This window comes from Rhinolophus hipposideros, assembly GCF_964194185.1.
Source record: "Rhinolophus hipposideros genome assembly, chromosome: 19".
NCBI lineage: Eukaryota > Metazoa > Chordata > Mammalia > Chiroptera > Rhinolophidae > Rhinolophus > Rhinolophus hipposideros.
In genome coordinates, this window is record NC_138065.1 from 53904926 (window position 1) to 53930724 (window position 25799).

The window sequence follows — 25799 nt, forward strand, 5'->3', positions numbered from 1 at the left end:
CCCCCCACAGAACGAAATGGCAATTACGGGACGTGTTGGCATGTTACCTGGCCTGAGGTGGGAGATCAAGTTATCAGGTCGTACGTCTTGAAGTACACAACCTTATACGTCAATTAGGTCTCAGCCAAGCTGGGGGAAGGCCTGAGAAATTACCCTCAGGGCCACTCTGACCCTCAGGTAACAGGATCCAGCTTTCCCACGGTATCAGCCAATCAAGGTGAAAAGGGATTTCCTCATCAACACCAGTGTGTCTAAATGGGGTCAAGTGTCTCTGGCCAGACAGCTGCTTCCTGGTCTCTCTTAATGGGGACACATTGCTGCTTTGCACACCCACGTGTCCCTCCCACCTGCGCCTGCGACTTGTCCCCAAAACGCAAAGCTGAGGATGCTGAAACTGGCCTTGTTCACCTGTGGCAAGGAGCCTGAGGCAGGGGTGGGCTGTCGCCCCATGGAGTCCCACTGCGTCCTCTCCCGCTGGTGTCTTCCATTCCTCGTGACCTTTGACCTGTGGGAGTCCTAGCCTTATCTGTCCCAGTGAGTCTGCACGTATCTGGGCCCTCGCAGCCTCTGAACACTTTCTGAGCGCCCGTTCTAAGCTGAGCACAGACCAGCAACTCCAGCAGAAAATGGCATCCTTTAGAGCATGAGCAGTGCTGTGTCCCTGGAAGGGCCACCAGGAGCCAGAGCAGGTGACTTCAGGTGCTGCAGCAGGCTCTGGGGAGCGTGACTTCCCCATGGCAGTCCCAGGGGAGCTCCAGGTTCTCTAGAGTCTCAAGCACACTGTCACCCACAGTTATAAGTCACACTTGGGCCTGAGTACAGCCAAAATGGCTTGGTCACATACCACCTCCACCCTTCGCATTTCCTGCTCTTGTGAAATGCGTGGAGTCCACAGGCCAACCTCAAGTCACGCCCACCGGCTGGAGCAGGAAGGGGTATCTCCATTTGGCCAGCTGCCTCTGTGTCTGTCCTCAGAGCCGCTCCTGACTTCGGCCTGAGTCCCAGGGACACGGAACGCATCCCCATGGATCTGCCTTACTACCACGGCCCTCTGTCCAAGACTGACTGCGAGAGTTTGCTGCTCAGGGAAGGTGTGGACGGCAATTTCCTGTTACGGGACAGCGAGTCGGTGCCCGGGGCTCTGTGCCTCTGCGTCTCGTGAGTAGCCTCGCCTGCCACACATTTCAAACCTTACATGAGTGTAGTAACGATAACCAAACAAAAAGGAAGCCATATTTCACTCTGACGTTGCAGCCTCGCGAGCAGAGGGAGACGAGGGGGACCCAGGACAGTGGGGAGGGTCACGACTGTCCCTGTCCTCCACACGCCCTGCCACAGCCACCAAGCAAACTGTGTGGGGCCGCAGAAGTGGGGTGCTAGGAAACCTGCAGGAAGCCTGGGAGGTGAGGGGACACCCCGAAGGTAGCCTTGCAGCCGAGGTCTTCTCCTGCAGCATCTGTTTATTTGGTTAAGAAAAAGGCTAGGGGTCCTTCGTGAAAAGTCTACCTGAGAGACCAAGTTTTTACACGGATTCTGCGGCCTCCACTTGCAATCCTTAAAATGCTAATAACAGTTCAATTCTGTTAGATTGGTAAAGGGCTGTGACTAAGCCATTCCCTCTCACCCGTCTTGTCTGCTGAAGCAGCATAGGCCGGCACCGTCTACAGATAGAAACAGAGACGTGGGGCTCTCCCTTGGCGTGTTTGTGCTCAGATTCACCCGGCGGTCAGAGTCTGGCTGGCTTCAGGGTGAAGGTCCAGGCCAGAGTCAGCCCAGGGCCCCTTGAAGGCACCTGATCCCCCCAAGAAATAGCACCCAGCGGAGTCAGCGGGGCCTAATACCTTCCAGTACTCTCCGCATTGGGGGTACCGCTGAACTTTTTCTTCTGCTCGTTCTAAGAATGAAAACCCAGTGCACGCATGGGTGCTCCAGTGCTTCTCAGGGTGAGGGAGGTAGGAGGACAGAAGTGACAGAACAGGTGGGGTGGAGGGCACTCCCTCTTTATACGCTGCGACACAGGCATGAGAAACGCAGCCCTAAGGTGCTAGCAGTTTGCATTTCCAAGCTACGTGTAATACTGACAGTGATTTCATCAAATTTTCTTACTCAAAAGAGGGTAATTCTTTTGAAATTTGTGCAATCGCATCCCTTCCCCTCTTTTAGCGTTGGTTGTCTGTCTTCTGTTTTACCAATTTATTTCCAGTTTCTATGTAAGAAGGTAAAACATTTTTTTGCCAAAAGAACAGATGCACAAATGATAACTACAAACCAATTTAAATTTCATTGAGTATCAATTTTCAATAACCTACTAATCAAATTGAAACCAGTAACATGTAAAATACATTATGTTCAAGTATGGTCCAATCTAAGACATCAAGGATGGTTCCCTGTCAGGAAAATTATTAGTTTAGAGTTTATTAATTAGAGTTTAAAAACAAAGCAGTAGAAAATTAGGTAAAGTATAAAAGGAGGCAATTATCTGAAACAGAAGTATGGAGAAGACATGAGAAATTGCCAGATCTCGCTTATAAGTAAAGAAGTACAAATGAACAGAATAACAGGACACCCTTTTTACGCTCAATGGGCAAGAATCAAAACTATGGAAACGCCCGAGGAAGTCGGAGTGGGGACAGCATCTCGGAGGTCACATGGCCAAAGCATAAAATGCCTGGATCAAACCTTTGGCCCCAAATTTCACTAATAAAAAACTATCTCCTAGTTAGTGTCCACTGCAAAACAAAATCCACTAGGTGTTCCATCAACAAAAAGCATTTATTCAGGAAAAAGAAAGTATTGCAGCCTGGTGCACACTGACGTGGACAGTCAGGTGAGGTTTCTGCTGGGGACATGGAGAAGGCCTTTACAGAGGGGACACTTGGGGCACAGGACGCTCAGGGGAGGGGCCAGAACCGCAAGCTCCCTGGTCAGCACAGTCGTCCTGCAGGGCTCTTATGATGACAGGGAGAAGGGTCCCCTCCCAGACACCCTCCCGATTCTCTCCAGGTTAGGGTCGCACAAGTATGTGCAAATTGACACTCACAAGACTGGGTAAATCCATACCCGGTATGAAAAAACCGCCACGAACTATTGTTATGTGAAAAACGGCAAGATGCAAAGTATGAGCATCTTTGTGTGTGTTTTTTTTTTTTTAAAAAAGGATGCCTCTCTCCTTGAATATTCATATAAAATTTCTAGAAGGTATATAATTTATCATTGTGGTTATAGCTGGGACATCTAGGAGGAGTGAGTGGGGAAAAGGGTATGGTGTTATTCTTTTCATGTGATGACTTCTTTCCACTGTTTGAACGTTCTATGTGCATGTGTTACTTTTGTAATTTAAAAAAATGTTTATAAAAATGCAGTGAATTCTACTGCCTGTTCCAACCCTGTGCTAGGGCCTGGGCAGACTCTAAGGAGAGTCCGACATGTTCTAAATAAACAGAGCAAGGTCAAGTATAAATTCCAAAATAGACAGTTGTGTTCAAATTCAAGGACAGAGATGAGCAGAAAAGCCTCCAGAAGAGGTGTGATGAGCTGGGGCGTGACTGGGTAAGATTCGGTGACCTGGAAATGGGGTGGAAGGGACCCTAGGGAGCAACGCAGGGATGGGTCTGGAAGATGGGTACTTTAAGGCACAGTTGGCTCGTGCAGGTTTCTGGGAACGTAGTTTGGAAACCAACTTTTGGAAAAGTAGACTTGGGACATTATTATGGGGGCTTCACAGGAGGATTCCGTAGACAACGGGGAAACATGGCTGGTTTCCGAGCAGGGACGTGTCAAGACTGGTGCTGAGTTCTAGGAACTCGAATCTGATTTGGGGAATGTACTGAAGGCAGGTGATGGCAGGCACTGGTGAGGAACGGCTGTGGTGACAAGCTTCCTACAGCCACGGGAAGGCTGCAGTGGGGAGAACCCCACCTGAGCCGACTTGGCACGTGGCCTCACTGAGGGGACAATGGCGATGGAAAGGATGCGAGGGAGAGACCCTGGGAGTTCCTTCCTGCTTTCAGATTCTGAGATCTTTGGACTCGAGTTCAGAAAGGAAAAAATAATTCAAACTTTTTGGTTGTTTCTAAAACTCCAATGTGAAGAAAGGTGTAAAAAGGAAAGCAGAAATGACCTGAGTTTTCAGTATTGAGAAATGAGTGTGTCTGGTCTGGGGGCACACACGTCTGCAGACCTCTCTCCACGCGGGTACACACAGAAGGAAACGTGTAGGTAAGTGTTCATTCTATATGACAGTTTGCAACCTGCTCCTTTCAGGGTTTTAGGTCCCTTTCCATGTCAAAGACAGACGACACTTCATCCTGTCTCAACGCTCAGTGTTTTACTGACCGGGTATATCATAACTTACACATAATCATTCCTTCGGGTTATTTCCAACGGACCCAAGGGAACTTGAGACCATTCGCATTTTCACACGCACGTCTCTGAAAGTTTGCCTGACTCTCTCCTTAGGATAAAATCCTGGCTGTTTTAACACTTTGCCCACGTTGACAAACTAGCACAATAAAAAGCTGTACGCGGCACAAGCCAGTTAAGGTCCGTGAGAAGGCCAGAGTCAGAGGCCTTGGAACGTCCTTGACTGACTTGGGTTCCCCACTGTGGTGGCCCAGAAACAGGCAGACACAGGCCCAACATCACAGGACACACTCAATTCCATTTCTTTCAACTGACCTTTGAAGTTTGGTTAAAATCACGCTGCAACTTGAACATAAACAAGTTTCCCTCCAACTCTGGTCACTGCGTGAGACCAGCGCTAATGTACAGACCGTTCCTGACCGGACCTCACAGACCCCGGGATGGCACCGCCGACCCCGCCGTTCACCTCTGTTCACCAGGCTACACATGCCTGTTGCAAAGAGAAACTCAGAAGATCTGTATTCTAGCCTTTTCAAATCTCAACTGACAACGTAACGCTGAAGAGGTAAAAATGGTCCTTATCAGCCCTGTGTATGTCTCATGGCTTAAATGGGAGATTTCCACAGGACAACCAAAAACGGAGGCATTTCAACACAGCAAGCAGTAGAAACCTTAGAAATGCTCGAATGATTAGTGGACTGCATTCCTTGTTGTCGCACCCAGAGCTGTCCTCCACGGTGGCCACTCCCACACTGGGCATCAGGCCAGGACCAAAGAGCAGCTGCAGGAAGCGTTTGCTCTCTCTAAGGCCAGAGACCAACCACGGAAATTGCAAGGGCCGTATATGCAAAATGCACTTAAACTCGGTTTGTGTATTAGGGCAAAAATCCATTCATCCACATACCGTTTCATGTCACAATGATGGTCGCAGCTTTACAGAGCTATCACTGACCTAAGGCAAAAAGTGTACTGGGGGGTGGATTTTGACACTTGTCTGCACCCGCAAAGCCATCCCCACGGCCAAGACACTGGACGTGCACGGCCCCCGAACCTCCCGAGCCCCTTCCCACTCCAGCTGCCATCATCAGCTTCTGGGCACTACACACTGCCGCAGCGTCCTGTAAACCCAGCGTGCGACACAACTCGGACCACCAAGGACGGTCCTCTCTAAGTGCTTTCACCCAGAGTCACTGTCTTGGGATCCTGCCGAGTGAGCAGAGACCCTCCAGAGACACCTCACGATTCTTTTCCTCACCCCCAGCCATCACAGCTAAAGCTGCAACCGACGTCTCTGACTGGGTCTTGGGGATGCGTTTTCATTTCCCCTGGGCACATAACGAGGGCTCAGTCACATGTTCCATGCAGGCTGATACTTTTAAGAAACAATCCATCTGTTTTCCAAAGCGACTGCCATCCCCACCAGCATAACATGGGTTCTGATGGCTCCACCTCCTCACAGACACTGCCATGGCCCGTTCTTTTAATTTGAGCCACATTAACAAGTGTGCGATGGAATCACACTACGGTTTTAATTCGCGTCTTGTGACTGACTAACAACACTGAGCATTTTCTCAGGTGGTAATTTCCCATCCATATATGTTCTTTGATGAAGTGTCCATTCCAAGTGCCCATTTAAGATTTTTATTTTCTTATTATTTATTTTCTTACTGAGTCTTGGTGATTCATTACATATTTTGGATGCAAGTTCTTTATGACCGATGGTTCGTAAATATTGTGTCCTATACGCTGATCCCACTCGGGGCTGTGAAAGGCCTTAGCTGTTTTTTTTTTTTTTTTTTTATATGGTAGCTGTATTTTTTTTTTTTAAGAAAGGGTTTATTTTATTTTATTTTTATACATTTTTTTTTTTACATTTTTTTTTATTGCCTTTGTGTGTGTGTGTGTGTGTGTGTGTATGTGTGTGTTGAGAGCCTACTGGCCCATGTGGGAATCGAACCGGCAGTCTTCGGAGTTAGGAGCATGGAGCTCTAACCGCCTGAGCCACCGGGCCGGCCCAGAACATAGGTTCTTAATGAAGCCCAATTCATCACTTGTTTTCTTTTATGGATTATGATTTAGGGTTGTGTCTAATAAGTCCTGTCTAACTCAATCCACAGAGATTTTCTCCTGTTTTTTTCTAGCATTTTATAGTTTTAGGTTGTACATTTCATTTCATGTAGCCCATTTTGATTTAATTTTGGTATCTGGGGTAAAATTAAGTCACTCATTTAAGAATCTAACATTAGCTGTATGGTAGTTGGGTTTCAAAAAACCATGTGATCAACCAAATGCAAGGTACGGACCTTGTTTGATCCCTGATTTGAGCAATACTTCTGTGAAAAGGCATTTCTGAGACCTCTTTCTATACTGTGGGATGCCTTAATTTGCCACATGAGGAGAAGGATCTGTGGGAACCTTTTTGTGGCTTGCCATGTGACTTGGGGACACCCCTGGATCATTCTGGCCTCAGGAGACCGCACAGACAGGCCTGAGGTTTGAAGCCAATGCAAAAGGTCTGGTCAGTGACAAGGCCCCCTGTCCGTACAGCTGTGACCAGCTGTCTGACGGCCCTATCCTGTCAGGTCACCGGCCAGTTGATTCTTTGGCACAGGGACTAGTATGGGGGTCCGTCAGACCACTGGAACCTCATGGAATCAATGTCTTTGACTATCATTTTTTACATGTTAATATTTCTGTGGGATCTGAATCCATTTAAAAGCCAATAAACATTTAATACATGTCCTTCTCTCCTTGAAAGCTATTATGAAATTAATACTGTATCCTATGACTGATGACATCTTGGAACTAGAGGCATATGGTTCTGTACGGTATTTCTTGCTTTGGAAGTTGCTAGATTGGGTCTGTTATCTAAATTCTGGTTGAATTACTTAGCCGATGGTTCCTGTTCTAATGAAGGACAAGGGCACAATACATTCTTGGACAAAATTCCATCCTTCTCTGTTAGTTACACCAGCACCTGTCATGAGGACAACACTCCATCATTTTCTAAACAATACGCTGTACCTGCTTAGAGCTGAGTGAAGACCAGACAGGCAGACCGAGACTATGGAGGCGTGAATCCTCTCTCCTCCTCTTTTTTGCTGCAGTCCAGACTCCCACCATCAGACAAGGGTCCCCATTTCCAAACCTTCGTCCCTTTCAAATTCCCACAGATGAGAAGGTCTGAAAATGCTCAGTTTCCACTTGGGATCAAGGCTGACAAAGGCTTTGCATACAAACTGTAACGGCAGATGTTACCTGGGTTTGCGTATGAGAACGGTATGACTCACGCAGTCCTCTTTCCACAGGTTTAAACGTTTCGTCTACACATACCGCATCTTCAAAGAGAAACACGGCTGTTACAGCATACAGGTAGGAACATCCGAGAACTCCTGCAACAACAACAACTAAAGGCTGGGGAGACCCCGGTCATCTCTCGACCTGAGACCTGGCCATGTGGAGGCATTCTAAAAAGGGGGGCCCCAGGCAGAGCAGAGTCATAGCAATAGTTAACCTCGACTTTCTCGGAGAGAAATGGGAGGGCACCAGATCTGGTCCCATCTTTGAGTCATCCAGGCTATTATTCAAAGTGCAGAGGGACGCACGCTGTGATTCCCCAGCGGTCAGCTGCACCGGCCTGGACTCCAGGTACGGCCACTGCTGACCAGAAGACTGAACGATGACTGGGACGGGGGAGTAAGGGACAGTGGGGAGGTCTGAAGGTTCCGAAAGTCGGCTGGGCTCCACAGCGGTGTGAGAACATAAAGAAAAGAGCAGTCAACAGGCTGTCTCAGGGATGGCGTCATGTTTTCGGGTTTACTGAGACCTGCGCAGACGAACGTTTTGCGTCTTCTGAATTTCTCTGGCTTGGGAAGTGGAGCATAATCAACATAACTGGGTCTTTATTTACCAACAGAAATAATCTTGCATCAGTGTTTCTGAAACATTGCATACAAGGTTAAGCAGACTTTACTGCAGGGTTTCTTAGAACCTTCCGTACGCTAGTCGGTGTTCACTGTGTGTATCTGAAAGAGACTACAATATACAGCAACACACACACACAGGCTTCCTTTTGCTATGAAAGGACATTATTGGGACAGCCGACACAACTTGAATAAGGCCTGTAGATTAGCAAATAGTCACAGTGCATCAACATTAATTCCCTCATTTGAACTGCAGTGTGGACAAGTGAATCCCTCCATTTTAGAAAATACTGAAGTACGTAGGTTACAGAGATGTCCTGTCTGCAGCTCACGCACAACTTTTTTAAAGAATACATATGTATATATGTACACACACGTATATATATTGACAAAGAGAGAATAAAATGCAAATATAATCAAATGTTAACATTTGGGGTGTGGGTGAAGGATATAGATGGAAATTTAAAAAATATTTTTGCAACTTTTCTTCAAGTTAGAAATTATTTCAGAATACGATGTTGTCTGAAGAGTAACGCCTTTTAAAACATTCACCGCTCTGTTGTGCACACTTTGGGAAATTCTGGACATTCCTTCCACCCTGTTTTGTCTCGTCCGCGTGCGGCTCAGCGAGAGCTCAGACACAAGGACCCATCAGGGCTGCAGGGACGTGACTCTCGTGTGGGGCCTTCTGCACCACTTCAATGTCACCCTGACCGCCACTGGGGGGAGGGGTGACCCATCCTGCAGGTCAGCAACCTTCTTACCCCACCCCCACACCCACACACACCAAGGAAAGAGCAGAGGAAACCAGCTCCTTTCATCTGTGAATGACTTCTAGAAGGTTCTGTCAGAGATTATCCTTGCTTTGCAGCTGGGGACCAGAAAACAGCTCAACAGCTGTTGCTTCCCATGGTGCCATGCTGATTTCAATTTCAACTGGGCCTTCCCTGTCTTGCCGCCGGTCCCGGAGGCTCTGAACTCACCCAGTAGGTTGAGTGCCGGTGTGCAGCTCCCGTCCGCAGGCCACTCTGTCGGTCCCCAAGCACCGAGCCTGGCTGTGAGGTACAGTGTGACACCAGCTGTCACTGCACCTCGAGCACAGAGCCAGGTCACAGGCGACTCACACGCTGGCACCAGCGGGGGCCTATGCTGCCGCCTTGTGTTAAGTTTGCCTGCTCAGGGGCCGTCTTGAAACCACTGCTCTGGGGACTGTCACATGTCACTCACAACTGCCAGTGACCAGCCATGTTCTGCTTGTGTTTTGCAGACTGTGGAAGGCACTCAAAAACTGGTGTTTCCAAACTTAAAGGAACTGATCTCCACATTTGAGAAGCCAAACCAAGGGCTGGTGGTCCCCCTTTTGAAGCCAGTCGAGAGAACTAGGCCCTGCTTGAGGTGGAGAAAGTCAACGGTCGAGCTGTATGGCACTTACGGTAAAAGCTGTCACTCCTGTGGGTCAAAAGGAACCTTCATACCACTGCCACCAGTGCACACGGCAGTCAGCACACAAATGTCCTTTTCTGCTGAGGTGGCCCCGAGGTGGCTGACACTCACAGCCCTGTGCTGTGGTTCTAGGCAGCTGACCTCCTTGTCACCTTGGGGACACGTGGACAAAGAGGCAGAACTTCCCAGTGGCACTGTCCCTGGGGCTCTTCCTGCTCATTTTGCTAAGTATGTGCTAAGTGTCACTTTGTCTAGTGCCCGGGACTCCCCTGAAAGCTGCCGGGGCAATGAGGGATCAGGCGCCTCCAGGCCATAGGCCACGGGAGTCACTCTCAGAAAAGCATGTGACAAGCGCCAGCCACAGTGTAGTCTGAACTCGGACTCCTGAGATGGCTCTGGGTGAGCCTGCTCTCTCTTGGTCGGACGTACGGTTTATCCCCAACGAGAGATTACAATTATCTGTGAGTAGGGGACTGTGGCGAGCCGGTGTGCTCATGAGGGAGAAGGGTGTGGGTACCCCCATGCCACAGAGACCCTTCCTGTGGGCTCATGCAGGCGTGGTCCCCTGGCCATCTGCCACCAAGACTTGGAAGGAAAAAGCATAAAAGGGGGCAGAGCCACACACCCAGAAGTCCCCGTGCCACCACCACCGCTAAAGGCAGACGGGCCGCTGAGGGTGGGGCGGCAGCACTGGCCTCACGGTGATGAAATAATCACAGCTCCCAGAAGAGGACACTTACAGGTCTGAGACCGGGGCAGAGGTGTCACCACTCCGCCGTCCCTGCTTGGTTCCCCCCTCACCGGCCCTGCCGTGTCCTCTGCCCTTGGTCTCCTCAGAACAAACTTCAGGTGTCCTCCCCGGGGCAGGCCCGGGCGCTCTCCTAGAGCCAGGGGCACTGACGCCCGACTCACAAGGACACCCCGGTTTTGCCAGGAGGGCTCCATGTGGTACCCCTGCCCTTGACGAGGGATGTCACCTGGCTGTGGCATCCAGACCACCTCTCCCTGAGCGGGTGGGCAGGCTGACTCCTGGGTGCTGAGCTCATGACTGCTCTCTGCTTCCCCCAGAGAACTATAACAGTGATTACGTGCACGTCTTGCCTTGAAGATAAGGAGACAGAAGCAGCCATTAGAGACGACGGGGGTGAGCCTCTTCTCCAGCACACGCAGGCATGTCTAGAAGGCTGAGCCCTCAGGGCCAGTCCAGGCTGTCCTGGTCTGGAGACTGGGTGCTCTGTGCACCCACGTCAGCTCCAAATGCTTCCCCGCAGGGCGGCCTGAACCCCTCCCTGACTCGCAAGAGGCACGACCAGGCGTCTCGGTGACACCCGCCTTGCACCAGGACCTGGCAGCCAGAGGGGCAGCTCCCTGGAGGGGCCTTCTCCCCCCGGCCTGGGTGACCCAGCTTTCTGCTTTCCAATCTGGGTCTTCCTGCCAAATGTCCCTGGACACTCTCTCCCCGACTTTTCCTATTTCATTTGTGCCCCACCCGTTCAGCATCGTGGCTGTGGCTCTGAACAGTGACGCCTGCGGGCACTTTGAAGGACCCTGGGAGGCTCCTGTTCCCAGGTAGGCATTACGTCCCCCAGAGCGTGGCCTCATGTCCCTATGTCCCCCTCTGGGCGCTGCAGCTCCTAGACTGGATGGGCCGGAAGTACATCCTCACGACTTGCAGCCTTGGTTCCAAGGCCCGTTGAGCTTTTCTGCTCGCTCCGAGTTTAAGACCTGATCAGTGTGGGAAGCACCAGATTCTATGCCCACTTCTCACACATCTTCACCCGCTGGCCTGACCTTTCAAAGCTGTGAAGGACAGGACCCCAGAGTTCCAAACAATGTGAATGGACACTGCAGCTAGAACCCAAAGCATGAGCCACTCTGAGTTCTTGGGTCACAGCGAGCCATAGCTGCCACCAACTGGAGCCACATTCAGGGAGCAGAGAGAGCCAGACCCTTCTGCTCGGTTCCGTGAAGGGCACCGGAAGCCAGTCTTTGATTCTCTCTCCGTGCTACAGAGAAGCACAGACCCAGAGCCCACAGCAATGCTGGACTCAATGGTGGACTGAATCAGTACAAAATGTGGCCACTGCTGGTGGCAGACACTTGCCTGAGCTTTACACTCCAAACCCCGGCAGAACGAATGCGACTCCTCGTAAGAGCAAGAGCTTTCAGTGCAGCGCTCATGGGAGCCACCGCCGTCTCCCTGAGCACCTCACCCGGCACGGGCACTGGTACGCTGCCCGGTCTCCACTGGGGCTCCAGCACGTCCCAAGCCAGCAGGCCACTTACTAGCTGATGTGTATGTCACACTGCGTGTCCCTGAAATGTGCCAGGGACTGGACGCATCAGGTGAAGGACAGCTGAGAGGTCTGGACGAGGGATAAACGACAGCCATTTCACGTGTCTGAGTGTCTTCTGTCCCTTCTCCTCCGGCATCAGACGGAGGTGACACTGATGAAACTGCCGGTGGTACCTCAGCCTTGCACTGCTGCTCTCTCTCTCGTTGTATTACTTTTCATAAACCATGGGATTTGGTGAATTAACATTGCATTTAAGATTTTTGCATTAAAACTCATAAAGTAAATGGAACTGTAACTGCCTCACTCACAATATTAGTATAAAATGAATGACGCTTTCTCCTTCGTCTGTTTTCTGTCACAACTTTGGAAGGTAAGATGATTTGTTCCTTTAAAATTTGTTAGTATTTTTGTGAACCTAAGTTTGAGGCCATGGTGAGAGGAGGAGGAAGTCTTGTAACTGTTTGGATCCTTCTCATCAGCTTATTCAATTAGTTTGCCAATTTTGGCATTCTTTGCTCTTCCAGGAATTTATCCATTTTGCCTGTTGTCTCAATAATTGGCACATAGTTCATGATATTCTTCTCTTACTTTAACTACAGTCACCCCTTTGCCCCATATCTCATTTGCATCTCACTTTTTTATTAACCGATTCGATCCATCTTAATAGTCCTTTTAAAGCCAGCGTTCGGATTTGTGGACCTTTGCTGTTATCGTTTTTAGGTTGTTATTCTCTATTTCATAGATACTTATTTTCATTTTTTTGAGCTTACTTTCATTTTATGAGCTTACCTGGCTGGTTTTCAGTGTTTACTGTTTTCTAATAAATATGCTTAAAGCCATGACTTCAGCTCCTACCACTACTTTTGGTGTATCCCACACCTTGAACGTGAATGGTGTTTATTGCTGTTCAGGTCCAAGTACTTTTAACGCCTATGAAAGTATCCTTGTCTATCCAAGGACTATTTAGCAATTTGTACTTGTTTTCAAACATGTATTTCGGTTTTCCTTCTAGTACAGCTCCCACACTACGTAGCATTAGGGTTAGACAGCATAGTTTGACTTGATTCCTGGGGCCTCCTTGCTGACCTGGTACCTGCAAATATTCTGTGAATATTTCATTTGTTTGAAAAGAATCGTTTCTTCTGTTTGTTTTAAGCTCATTCCGTTCACCACCCCTCAATGCAGTCATAATAGATCATGTAAAACAAAGAGTGTTAAAGATTTTCTTATTTTTCATCCATTTGATCTAACAGAGTCAAAGAGAGCTACGTCCTTTGTTTTAACGCAATCTGTAATAGAGTTTAGCGTTCTAATAACGATAGTTGGTGTAATGATTTGTCCTCAGTCCTGCCATTCTTGTTTTAGCTATTTTGAGGTTATATTTTAGATGTATGTCTTTTTATATTTTACCATCTTGATCTGTTTAATTTTATGAAATGTTTTTTGTTGTCTCTTAAGATTTTAATTATATTTTACATCACATTAAAATTGCTAGCCTGGCTTTCTTTTTATTTATACTTTCCCAGTATATAATTTCCCATGCCTTTGTTTCTTCCCCTCCCCATATCTTTTATGTTGTCTCCTGTAAACAAAATATTGCTGGATGTACTTTTTTTCAAATTTAAGATTCTGTTTTTGTTTAGTGAGTTCACTACACATTATTTTAATTTGTTCATTGACCTTTCTTTCTGCCGTTGTTAAGGGCTGAATATTTGTGGCCCGCTGCGTCATATGCTGGAGCTCTTGTCTCTGCGGGATGGGGTTTGGTTTTCGGGAGGTGATGGATCTCAGAGGAAGCCATGAGGGTGGGGTCCCGGGGGTGGAGGGGGACGGTCCAGGGTCCTTGGACCCAGAAGATGAACCAGAGCGCTCTCTCCTGTGCAAGCAGGAAGACAGGCCTGTGAGGACACACCCCAGGAAGTGGCTGCAGCAGACACCGAATCTCCTGGCACCCTGATCTCCGGACCCCATCCACCCAAAGTGTGAGAAGCAAACGTCTGCTGTTTAAGTCATGCAGACTGCGGCATTTCATCACAGCAGCCGAGCTAACGAAATGTTTGTTATTCCCTTCTTTCCATTCACTATATACATTTTGTTTCCTTTCTTTCCCCTTGCTCTGCTTTCCATTTGATAGATCAAATTTACTTCTGCTGATCTGAAAGCTCTATGTTTTTGAAAAAACATTTCTGGTGGCTACTCATAACTTACTGAGAGCTGTATTTTTGCTATTTTCTATAATATTTGAAATACATTGGTTGTTACAAGTAGGCTTCTTCATGTCCCTTCTGTCACTGTCATCAATCCCACTTCCTTTTCTGATCCATCAAATTTGAATTATTATCCACTCCTTTTGGGTCCTTTGTCATTTAAATAACAAACTTTACGGAGTCAATTACTCGTCTTTCCTTCTTCTATTTTTCCTTCTTCCATTTTTCCAAACATGTGTTTTCAAAGATGGTCTTTGAATAGTAAACCTTTTGCAGTCTTGTCTGCCTCGTATTATATTTTACACTCATTTAAATGATGACTGAACTGAATACAAAGGTCTTTTCTCTCAACAACTGAAGACATTCAAGCCAGTATCACTGTGTCTCGACCCTGATTCTCATTTACAGCCGACCTTTTCTTCCTGGAAACCTTGACAGTCTGTCTGTACGATCTTAAATTTTGCAGTAATGTGTGTAGGTGTGAGTTTTTCCTTCTGTATGCTGTCTCATTCTTACGATGTTAATTTTCCTGTACTTCTGGGGAATTCTCATTCTTTTTTCAAAGATTTCCTCCCCTCGACTTTCTCCTACTGGAATTCCTAGTTACGAAGTGTCATCTCTTTTATTTCTTCTGCCACATACTATTTCTGGAATGATCTTAGGAAAACCACAGCCTATCTAAAAGGGAGACAGTGTTGACTTCACAGACACTCCTTACTTTTATGGTGAAAAGGGGCCTTTCGTAGAAATTAGCCACCAGAAATGACAATGCCTGAACCAGCCACACGGGGTCAGACGACCACCAAGAAAGCAGGCACTGAGCTTTTCTAGCAGAGATCGGCTGTGCCAGGCTCAGGGTGGCCATGAGCCAGTGTGTGAGCCTGGCTCCCCGGAATCTGCACTCCCCTGGGGGCATTGCAGCCACTCATAGGACGGGTCCACACCCAGACCCCCAAGAACGAAAGTCCTCAAGAGGCACCGTCAGCTGTGTCCCTGGCCGGTCGAGTGACTTTGGGCAAGTTGCTGAGGCTCCCTATGCCTCTGGCCAGGCTCCTCTAGAAAGGGGGGATCCTACCTATTCCTGCAAAGGCTCGTTGGGGGCACAGGTCACCCTGGAAAATACCGTCTTCACTGTTTCCTCTTCTGTGGAGTTTGGGGACCAGGGATAGCAGCACGCAGGTAGGGGGCTGGGCTGTGGACGACACAGGGCACTGAGAGCCCAGCCCAGTCCCAGACACACAGCTACTGACGGCTGAGGGGTGAGAAGGGCCACTAGGGCAAAGGCCTGACCACGACCACTGCCTCACCCTTCAGCATCAGGACACATGGGGACCCTTCCCAGGTGGCCCACACAGCCTCTCCAGCAGACCCCACTCTTGGAAATGTCACACCTTCCAGGTCTGATCTACAGAGAAGTCACCAGGTCTGCTGCAAAGATTTCTGACAATTCCTGTCACAGAGGACCCAGGATTTAACTGAGCAAGGACGGTTGGCAGGAACAGAATTTGCTAGATGTCAGAGCCTGCCGGGAAGGCAGTACAAGTTGGTCCATCAAGACTTGTGCTGAGGGCTGCTACCGGCGATTGGGCTCGTCCATTGTGGGCCCAGGGTGAAGAGGGAGCTCATCCACTGGTGGGAGCGGCCAGCCCTTCAGGCTGATGGAGTCCACTCCCCTCCGTCTCAGAGGCCAGGCTGCTCCCTCCTGGCACAGGGCAAACTGCAGCAGCCCGAACCCTCCCGCGGTGGCCACAGGGACCGGTGGCGAGTGGCCATGAAGCAGGCTGAACATTCGGCTCAAACACCAGCCCAAGCTGACTGGAGTCATGTAATGAACACGTGTGGGATGGGACCGAGGGCAGACAGGGAGGCTGCTCGTGGGGTAGTAGGTACAAAGCAGATGGCCCTGGTTAAATAGTAACAGAACAAACAGAACAATCAGAACAAAGAAGAAGTTGCAGTCTGTTGGGAGGGTGCTTTTAGATTGGGGGACTTTTTCTTCCTTTTGTCAGTTCCAGGAGGAGACACGGCAGTTTCTTGCTCTGTAACCGACAGATTCCTCGGGCGCCTCCCAGAGAGAAAGTAGCTGCTGTCTGAGCCAGTTCTTCGTATTTCCTCTCCTGGCCTCCCGGCTTCGGGCCAATAACCTACTGATCCATTTTGGGAGGCGGGCTTCCCCAGGGTCTCGAGTTGGACGGTGCCTCATGGCAGCAGCTGGGGATAAGCTGGACACAAAAGGGTTTGTCTCGGGAGGTCGGGTCCTGGATACGGAGAGTGGAGGAATTTTCTCATTAGCTGGGAGTCTGTGGGGGGCCCGGCTCTCACCATGCGCCCCAGTGCCAGGGGCAGCATGGAGGAGGGGCCTGGAGGGCGAAGTGCTCGGAGACGCTTGCAGCGGACAGCGTAGTGTGCCCAGTGGACTTCTGCGGGGCAGATGAATGACAACGTCCTGTGCCCTTCTGACACTGTCCAGTGGGAGGTGGGCACTCATCCACAACAACTACATTTCTTCATGTGGATTAATTTCTTGTTCCCATTCACAGGGGAGCCACAGTGCGAGCTCCAGACAGGGCACCCCAAACCCAGAGGGGGTGCTGCTGAGTGATGTCAGAGGACCCCGAGGGCCAAAATCTCAGAAAGAAGCCATTGTGCATTATCACCAGCACCACCGGCTGGACTGGGGAGTGCTGCAGGGTGAAATGGGGGTGGAGAGGACAGAGAGCTGAGGCATAGAAAGTTCTAGAACACTCCCAGGACCCACTGCCATCAAAGGGATTCTGAAGTCTGAGAGTGAATTGACCAAGAAGGATTCTCTGAGTTTGGGACAGTGTCTGGGGTACAGTTGTGGGCCAGCTCTGCTCCAAGCACGATCTCTGAATGAGCAAGCACCAGGCTATCCCAGTGCAGGGGAGACCACAAGTGAGCAGCTCTGGGCCAATCGCCCCGAGATTGTCCACATACACAGCTCTACCCCTTCCTTGGTGGAAGAGGGCTCTGGAATCAGGGAAATGCAAACCCAAACCACCTCGCACCCTCAGAAAGGCTGTTAGGAAAAAGACGAGAGACAAGTGCAGGCAAGGACATGGGGCAGAGGGAACTCTTGTGCAGCACAGGTGGGGTGTAAACTGGCACACCCATTCTGGGAAACCGCCTGAGCTTCCTCGAAACATTAAAAATAGAGCTAACCTATGACCCAGCAATTCCATTTCTGGGTATTTATAGAGAGAAAATGAAAACCCTAACTCAAAAAGGTACACGCACCCCCACGTTCACTGCAGGGTTATTCACAACAGTCATGACACGGAAGCAACCTAAGTGTCCGCTGACGGATGAACAGATGAATAAGAAGTGACGCATACACACAATGGAATAGCAGCCGTAAAAAAGGTGCAAAACTGCCGTTTGCAACAACATGGATGGACCTTGAGAGTATTGCGCTAAGTGAAATAAGTCAGATGGAAATGGACAAAAACTGAACGATTTCACTCATATGTGGGATATAAAACTTTCAAAACAAAAACAAGCTCACAGACAACAGAAGGGTGGTGCCCAGAGAACAGGGTTGGGGACCCCACCATGGGGCACACAGACGTCAAGTGCTAACCTTATACAGCTGGAAATCATGTAATGCTATTAACCAATGTCACCTCAATAAATTTAACTTAAGAGTCATTGGGCCAGAGGACGACCGGTCACCTGCACCCTTCCCAGCCCCTGCTGAGAAGCGTCTTACCTGCACTCATCACGATGACGCCTGCAACAGCCCAAGTCAGGTCAGGGTCAGAGAAGGGACACTCGCTCGCCCCCATGGGCCTGAGGCTGTGGTCCGTCTGCTTTGGCCTCTCCTCATGGTCCAGGTCCCCTGGCCTCGGGCCTCGGGCCTCGGGCATTGCTCTCCCAGGCCCCACGAAACCAAAGCTGTCGACCCGGCAATCAGAATCGGAGGAGCAACCACTCCCCCCAAACCCCCACCCCAGTCAGGAGGAAACCAAACCAGCAAAACCAAACAAATCATTTTATTGTGCGGTCTTCTACCAGAAAATTACCGAAAGTATAAATATAAAATCTCTAGAAAATACTCCGCTCTGTAATCTTCTTCCTCCCCCAACCCCAGGCCAACCTCTTCGTTCTTCAAAAGCCAGTGGGTTACATGTGTCTTAATGTCACCCACATACGTGACAGGGAGGCTCACCTGTGCTGCCAGGATGAAGCCATGTGCCGCATTCGGAGTACGGTGCGCTTGGGGGTGTAGCGGGGAGAGAAAATGCTGTGTGGCCCCAACTTCATCATATGGCCCCAGCAGGCAGGTCCTCCGTCTGTCCCCTTCACGGATCGGGCCACCGAAGGCCACGCTCCCAGACGCTAGACTATGAGGGCTGTGCATGCGTGTGTGTGTGCATGTGTGAGCGTGTGCCAGGTGGCTGCCATGCTGCAGTCACAGGACAATCAGGCTGGAGATGGACACAGGACGCCAGGCGGCGTTTTGGGAGGGGGTCTGAGCTGGGGCCTCAGCAGGATCGAACGCCTCGTCCTGCCACCTGCTGGCACTCGGCCCTGGCACCCGGCGCCACCTGCCTCTAGGAGCCGATTTCAGCCCCTCCCCCCCCCCGTAGCAGCACCACTTTGCTGCAGGGGGTGAGCTGGGGTCACAGAGAGGCCAGCTGGAGCTAGAACAGGCCCCACAGCCTCCATCTGGTGTCAGACATGAGCCTGAGAGACCCAGGGTCACCATGCAAGGAGCCGTGTGCTGACCTGGCTCTGAGGGCCAGGGCGTGGACAGCAGGCGGCTCTGTCCCATGGCCACCACGTCACCTGGCCAGAGGCACCCTGGTGCCTGGGAGGAGCGAAGTTCCGCATCAGAAAAGCGCACAAGCCCCTGGGTGGGGGCCTGGGCTCACTCCCCACACGCACACTTAGGTTCTCTGCCCCCAGCTCTGTGTTCTGTACAAAACCCACGCATTCTGGGAGAACTCACAGGCCCCAAAGCAAGGCCTGAGAGCGTCTGCGTCAGGCCAGGTGTCATCCTGGTGACATCGCTGCAGTAAGGCAGGGTCTGCTCAGGTCCCAGCATGCACAAACCCTCCTGGGGAAGGGCCGATGAGACCTCACTATGCACTTGGGGTGAAGCCTTGCTTTGGGGCAACAGGAGACAGGACAGGAGAAAGGCAAGAACACAGGCAGGGCCCCAGGTTGGTGGACTGAGGTGGTGGGGAGGGGGCAGGGGCCAGTGGTGACACGAGGCGGGAAGTGAGCTGGACAGTGAGCAGAGAAGGGGTGCAGAGGTGTCGGGAGGCCCACAGTGAAAGCCCGCTGGCTGGACGGGCCTCTACAGCCTCCTCCTGGGGAACCAGCCCCCGCTCAAGGGAAGGGACGCTCTCTTCTGGCTGCAAAGGCCCCCAGTGCAGGGATCACGCCCCAACAGGGCCTCCCAGCCACAGGAAGACAGCAGGACAGGATCCCTGGTGGAGACAGGCACACAGACTGGTTACCCCAGGAGGCCTCCAGGGAGATCCAGGGCTGGGGGGCTGCGGGCTGGGTGCCAGCAAACAGCCTCCCCTGACTTACGAGTAGTTTGCACCCCAGCTCTGCTGCCTGCACCCCACTCTCCACGCCCCCGGCTGGGACCTCAGAGCCATCACTCCAGGTTGCCCTGAAAGCCACCGTGGTCCCCAGTGCCAGCTCTGTCCTCGTCGTGCTTTCACTGCCCTCCTGTCTGCTCTGTGTTCTCTGGGGACCAGCGCCCTGAAAGCCCAGGTCCTGGGTGCTCCCCAGACTAGATCAGAATACAGGGAACTGGTCATGGCTTCCCTGAGGGCCACTCTCAGATGGGCAGGCCCAGAGAGAGCTCACTGTGCCCTGCATCTGCCAGGTGGGGCCATCCCGAGAGCCTAGTGACAAGGCTGCCTCAGGCTCTCAGGCTTGGGGAGCACACCCACGGGGACAAAGGCAGGTACAACCAGGAGGCGCCCCGCTGGGCAGCGGTCACTTGCGGCTTTCGGGGTCTGGGCCCCTCATGCCTTGCCTCCCTCATCCCCTAGGCAGGAAGAGGGAGGAGCAGATGTGGGGTTGTGAGGGAACCCCTCTAAGCTTCAGCAGAGCCGGGAGCTGCACATCCAGCCTGGGCTCGCAGGAGACAAGGGGCACGACGGCCCCGCCCTTTGTCACTCGGTCCCGGCCCTCTACCCAGGACCACGGGGCTTCAGGGGAACGTGAGCGACGGGCACAGGGTGGGCCAGGAGTGGAGGAGAGGGGGGCACAGGCTCTACTCAAAGGACAGCAGGTCGGGGTGCGGGCCCTCATTGTCCAGGCTGGAGGTCCGCGCCTGCGGACGGGGGCTGCTGTCCTCTGGCGGCTCAGCCAGGCTGACTTTGCGGCTGTTTGTGGCAATGGGGCTGGGGGAGGAGGCCCTCCCGCCCGCCGTGGTCTGCAGCCTGGGCTCGTCCTGGCTGTCCTGGTGGATTAGGTCAGGAACGGACAGGGACAGCTCGCCATTGGGCACGGCCTCGCTCCCATCCGCCATTCCCACAGTGGTCGCGGGCTGTGAGGCGTCTGCTGGGATGGGCTGAGCAGGGGACGGCTCCGTCCCACATTCCAGACAACTCAGGACAGGCTGGGATGAGATGAGCATGTCCTGGGTCGTCTTCAGGGCCCGAGGGGTTCGCTTCCGGGTTACGGGAGGCGGGGGGTCCAGTCGGGGGACCGCTTCTCGGGCCGACCTGCAAAGGTGAGAAAGCCGACGCGAGTGTGTTTGGTGGCCACCTGTACCGCGCATGCCGGCCTCTAGGACCACAGCACCGTGACCTTGCCAGCCCTCCTGGGCCAGCGTGTGGTCTCAGCGGCCAGAGTACGGCTTTGGCCTCTGACATCGCATCTGGGCAGTGAGCCTTGCGCAGGCCAGCACCCCAGGGCATGTCACACAGGCGTGTCACACAGGCCGGGAAGGAGAACAGATGGCCGCCCAGCGGATTCTCCACCCCAGCTGGGGCAGCTCAGGAGGCTTCGGGCCACACCGGCGCCATCCGCTGGGCCGGTCACTAACTGCAGCCTCAAGCGGCTGAGGTCCCTCCCCAAGTGCTGACCAAGGCGGGGATGCTGTAACCCGAGTGGGAGGGGTGGCAGGCAGCTGGCGTGGGGCTCGGCCTGTCCCTCAGTCTCACTTCACACACCCTCCCCCCTCCCCAGGGGCATTCTGCCCTGGACACACTAGCTTGTCCCTGGACCCCCGAGTGCGTCCGCAGAACCGCGGGCACCGGTCGGTGGAGAAGACTCACCTCTCGTCCTCCCCGCCGGTCCCGCCGGCCAGTTGGGCCTCTGCGGTCCTGTTGATGGCCATGGCGCCCACAGTGCCCAGGCTCCAGGGCTCTCTCCTGCGCAGGAAGTCATTCACTTTGGCCCCCACGGCTCTCCCCAGGTTCTTGAGGTGCTGGCTGCTGCCCACCCAGAGGCCGGGCCCACCAGGCTCCGCCGACCCCAGGGCATCCACTGGCCTGCACAGGTGGGGGACGGAGCGGCTGGACTGCAGCCTCGGCGCGAGGGCAGTGTTCAAGTTCTCAAACATGCTGTAGTCGACTACGGACCAAGAGGGAGACAGATGGTGAGTGAGGGTGTGGACCGCAGTGCGCCCAGGCCCAGGCCGCATGCGGCTTTGGAAACCCAGAGCCCGGAAGACACCCTGAACCCTGTGGTCAGCCTCTGATGGGACAGGGTACCAGGACGTCTAGTTAATCAGTGATGAACTCCAGCCATAAAAAAGCTAACTCTCCCTTAACACCTGCCTGCCTGACCCATGCTGCGCCCCACACCTTGGGGTCACTGAGCCCTTTGGAGAAGAGATGAGGATGTTTTTAAACTGCCCTGAGCACGTGTTAAGCCCTCTGACTCAGGCCTGGGACAGAAGCTAGTGGACGGAGGGCACGTCTGAGGCCTGAGCTGGTTCCCCCACACACACACACACGTGCAGTACACGTCCCAGCCGCCTGCACACAGGTGCTAAGTGGTTCGGAAACAGTTCACACCAGGGGACGAGTGCTGGGTGCCAACGAGGCAGGAGGGCCTGATAACCCCGCTCGCTGCACCCTGGCCTCGTGAGGCAGACACGGTGAGATCTCTGCTGACAAGTGACGAACGTGGCGCTCCAAGTGGAGGGAGCTGTGGGAAAAGGAGTGGAGATGCCCATGGATGGACCCCACTGCCTTCCCCCCTGTAACTGCTCCGGGGACGTGTGGAGGCAAGCATCCCTGGGCAACAGGTACAGCTGAGGGTTCAGGCTGGCTGGGTTCTGGGCGGAGACCCCGACACAGCCCACAACAGGCGTATCAACTCCTGACTTCTAAGACTGCAGCCCGCCTGTCACTCTCTTTTGCATAATTTGCCTATCACTTCCCACATCCCTCTAATTCTTCCTTAATCATGAAATCTGCACACTAGCCCTGGGAAACTAGGGCATTTAACTAGTTTCCCCCAAACCAGGAGGTGTTGGGGTCACAACGGGACCAGAGCAAATGTTCAAGGGTGGAACATCTGACAGGGCAAGTCCCCATTTCCTGGAGGTTTCCTTAGTGGTTTGCCATGAATTTTCAGAGCACACGCAGCCATTTCTAAAAGTGCAAATACTGAAAACACCCGTCAAAGGGGTTTGCAAATGGTGAGCCCGTTATTTTGGAAAACAATTTCTAGAAAATATAAATAACTTTTGGGTTGCACACCATTTTGAGTATCCTGTATTTCTCACTATGCTTCGGGACATATACGCAGAATTCTCAGGTAATTACAGATAGCCCATCAATAGGGACCATTCACGATAGTCCCAAAGACCCTGGTAAGCCCACCTTGTTCCTGTGAGAACTGCTAAGCCCCTCGAGGGGACCTAAGGGCTCGGCCCAGGGCCTCAAGTCACAGCTGTGTAATAAGTTCCTTCAGCTGAATTGACTTTTTATGAATACGTGAAACTGCACTATGGGCTGGCATTTTAGAGACCCTCTTCCCAAGCCATTTTCCATTTACAAAAGCCACACAGGCCCCACCCCCCAGGAGTGGTCTGCAGGGGCTCCTGGGGTCCGCTTGGGGCTCCCTTCACCCTCCACATCCGAGGGATGTGCCCCTTCCCTGTGGGTGGCACCTGTCACCCCCACACTCTGGTCCCCCTTCCTCAGGACTAGAGACTTGGTTATCCAGAAAACAATGGTGAAGGTGGGACTCCAGCTGGGCAGCCTCCCACCCCCCCCCAACATGCACGTTTCCCAGTGGAGAGGACATCTGGGGACGTAAGTCATCCATAAGAAAAACGGTGGCTTACCTGTCCGAGAAAGGGGCTCGGAAAGCAGGTGGGGAACAAACAAGAGAGAGACACAGTTTATGTAGTGACCGGCCACTTAGAGAGTGTCACCTCCTGCCTGCGTCACCAGCAACCACATGCCAAGAAGACACCCCATGCAAGACAGGGGCCCTGCTCCCAGCCGTGGAACACACCCTGGAGGACAGGTTCCCACGAACTTTTCAGTAACTAACCCTGAAGAGTCGCGCTGCTCGGGCCCGTATTTCCCTCCAGTTATCTGAGCCGCCTCACGTTAAGAGTATCTGCGGTGCGAGGAACACAATGGGCCCTCGTCCCGTGTGTATCACCTGTGACTGTGCTCTTTTCTGCGCGTCAATCGCCAGATTCCAGATGAGGAAAATGGTCGTCCACGCCAACTGTGTAAGTGAGCATGGCGGGAAAGCCAAGGGCAGAGTGCCCAGGGCCGCACCGGGAGCTAATGCTGGGCTGGGGGTGGGGAGGGGGTGACAGCTGACATGCTGGTCCCAGGCCCAGTGAAACTGCTGAGGGGCACGTAGTCCCCTCACATTCTAGCTCATTCAAAGTTTCCAAAGCCGGTGGGGTGGGGGGCACAGAACTCGTGTTCTCCCCACGGTGCTGCAGACGCGTAAGTCTGGGCACGAGCTGCCAGGAGGACAAGTCCGGGCTGTCACACACAGGCTCAGCCGCCTCGCACGACGCCACGTGGCAGGGACGTGCGCTGGCAGGTCTGAAGCGTGGGGCACACCTAGTTGACCTGTCGTGATTATCTAGAATGCGGTGCCTTCCGCTGATCTCCAAAGTGGCACCATCAGCTCTTACCCTGATTCTATCCCCCACCCCCCTGCAGCGTGCCAAGCTGTTGTGACAAAAGTGAAGCTAAGAGAAAGGGCAACCTTCCCACCCCCGAGTTCAGTCTCATCAGCAAATTGCTTATAGTGAGCAAAATGGTGTTGAGTAAGGCACCCGTTCATAATTCAGTCATTTGTTAAAAACAGATGGCACCAACCACATAACAAAATCTCTGGCCCCTAATCTTAGGTATTTAGGTATAAAGGGATTTTATGTTTGTAACTTACCTTCAAATAGCCCAGGGAAAAAAACTACGTATCCACAGAGGGAAGGAGGGAGGGAGGGGGGAGGGCAGGGAACCTGAAAAGGGGCTACAATGTTAACAGGAAACTAGACACAGGGTAGAAGGATGTTCTTCACACTCATTTTTGTAACTTTCTATAACTGTGAAATTATTTCCAAAGAAAAGGTGAAAAATATGCCCCAAACCAAAAACCAGCAGCTAAAGCCAACAACAGGAACATGTGGTGGCAGATGAGGGGGAAGAAAGCAAGCAGGGGATCAGAGGACAGAGGTCCCCAGAGCTGCGGGTTGGGAGGGACACCTCAAAGTGACACTGAAGAACCAAGTGCACAAGCGACACGGTCTGCTAAGTCTTCCTTCTCCCTGGGGATCCCCAACCACGGCAGGCCACCCGGGAGTGACAAGCCAGGGACAGCTCACAGATGTCAATCCCGCGTGCAGCAGACCACCCGGCTCTGAAAGGGGGACCCAGCCAGTGATGGAATCACGCGGCCTCCTTGTGACGTCACCACACTCACAATGTGTCGTCTGGGCGCCGCGCGCCTCTGGGCGCTGAAGCCCCGCGTCAGTCAGACCACGCAGGGCTTCTCACTCCTCAGCATTTCGGGGCCTCAGCTGAAGCAGAGTCCCAGCCTGGCTTAGCTCAGCAGCCCCTTGTGCTCCCCAGACATCACCAAGACTGCGCTCCCCACAGAGGAAGCCAGCCCAGTTCAGGCCTGGCCCTCCCGGGACCTGAGCAGCACCTCTGGCCTGGGGCGCACAGCACACAGCTCTCTCCAGGTGAGGCCTCTCCCACAGCACACGGGAAGAGGTGGGGACCCAGGCGAAGTGCCTGCCTTTCTGCTGCCTCCTCTCTGGTCCTCCAGCAGGACCCCCCTACGTCACCCGAGCCCCGAGCCCCAAGCTGGTGGAGCAGCCGTGTCTGCCTGAGTGGGCTGTTGAGGGAAGACAGACAGTGGGGTTGGTGGCAGGAAGAAGGACTGCAGGAGGCCCCCTGCACCTGTCTGGGTCGGTCCTTACAGGAGACCCCTGAGGTGGGCCAGGGCCTGTGACCGCGAGGGCAGCCTCTGCCCAGAGACCAAATTGCCATTTGTGCCGAGACAAGGGAGGCGCAGGAAGGGTGCCGCACGCCGCTGCCCACGCTGGGCAGTCACAGCTGCGGGCAGGTGGGGCAGAGGCGACT

At 52.5% G+C, this 25799-nt stretch overlaps 2 protein-coding genes across 16 annotated transcripts in view; one reads left to right on the forward strand and one right to left on the reverse strand.

Annotated features, from left to right (window-relative positions):
- Positions 1-896: 896 nt before the first annotated feature.
- Positions 897-13509, forward strand: SH2D1B (SH2 domain containing 1B). 2 transcript variants are annotated; one of them, XR_013991723.1, is made up of 5 exons: positions 897-1158; positions 7671-7734; positions 9553-9718; positions 10797-10898; positions 11000-13509. XR_013991723.1 is itself a non-coding variant. In XM_081025988.1 (4 exons), exons 1-4 carry the CDS (start codon positions 1025-1027, stop codon positions 10832-10834), a joined length of 402 nt encoding a protein of 133 aa, XP_080882114.1. In that variant the 5' UTR covers positions 897-1024; the 3' UTR covers positions 10835-13509. The 2 variants fall into 2 exon arrangements, 1 of the variants encoding a protein (XP_080882114.1); XM_081025988.1 differs by having other exon boundaries at positions 10797-13509.
- A 4721-nt stretch (positions 13510-18230) lies between these two features.
- NOS1AP (nitric oxide synthase 1 adaptor protein) overlaps positions 18231-25799 on the reverse strand; it is a 148536-nt gene continuing 140967 nt past the window's right edge. For 13 of the 14 annotated variants that reach the window (XM_081025102.1, XM_081025101.1, XM_081025104.1 and 10 more), the window contains 2 exons: positions 21501-21798; positions 18231-20945 (listed from right to left, as the gene is read on the reverse strand). In XM_081025102.1, coding sequence (XP_080881228.1) covers positions 20492-20945; positions 21501-21798 — 752 coding nt within the window. In that variant the 3' untranslated portion in view covers positions 18231-20491. Of the gene's footprint in view, positions 20946-21500; positions 21799-23524; positions 25786-25799 lie in introns of those variants that run through there. The other variant, XM_081025098.1, reaches the window with a different exon arrangement.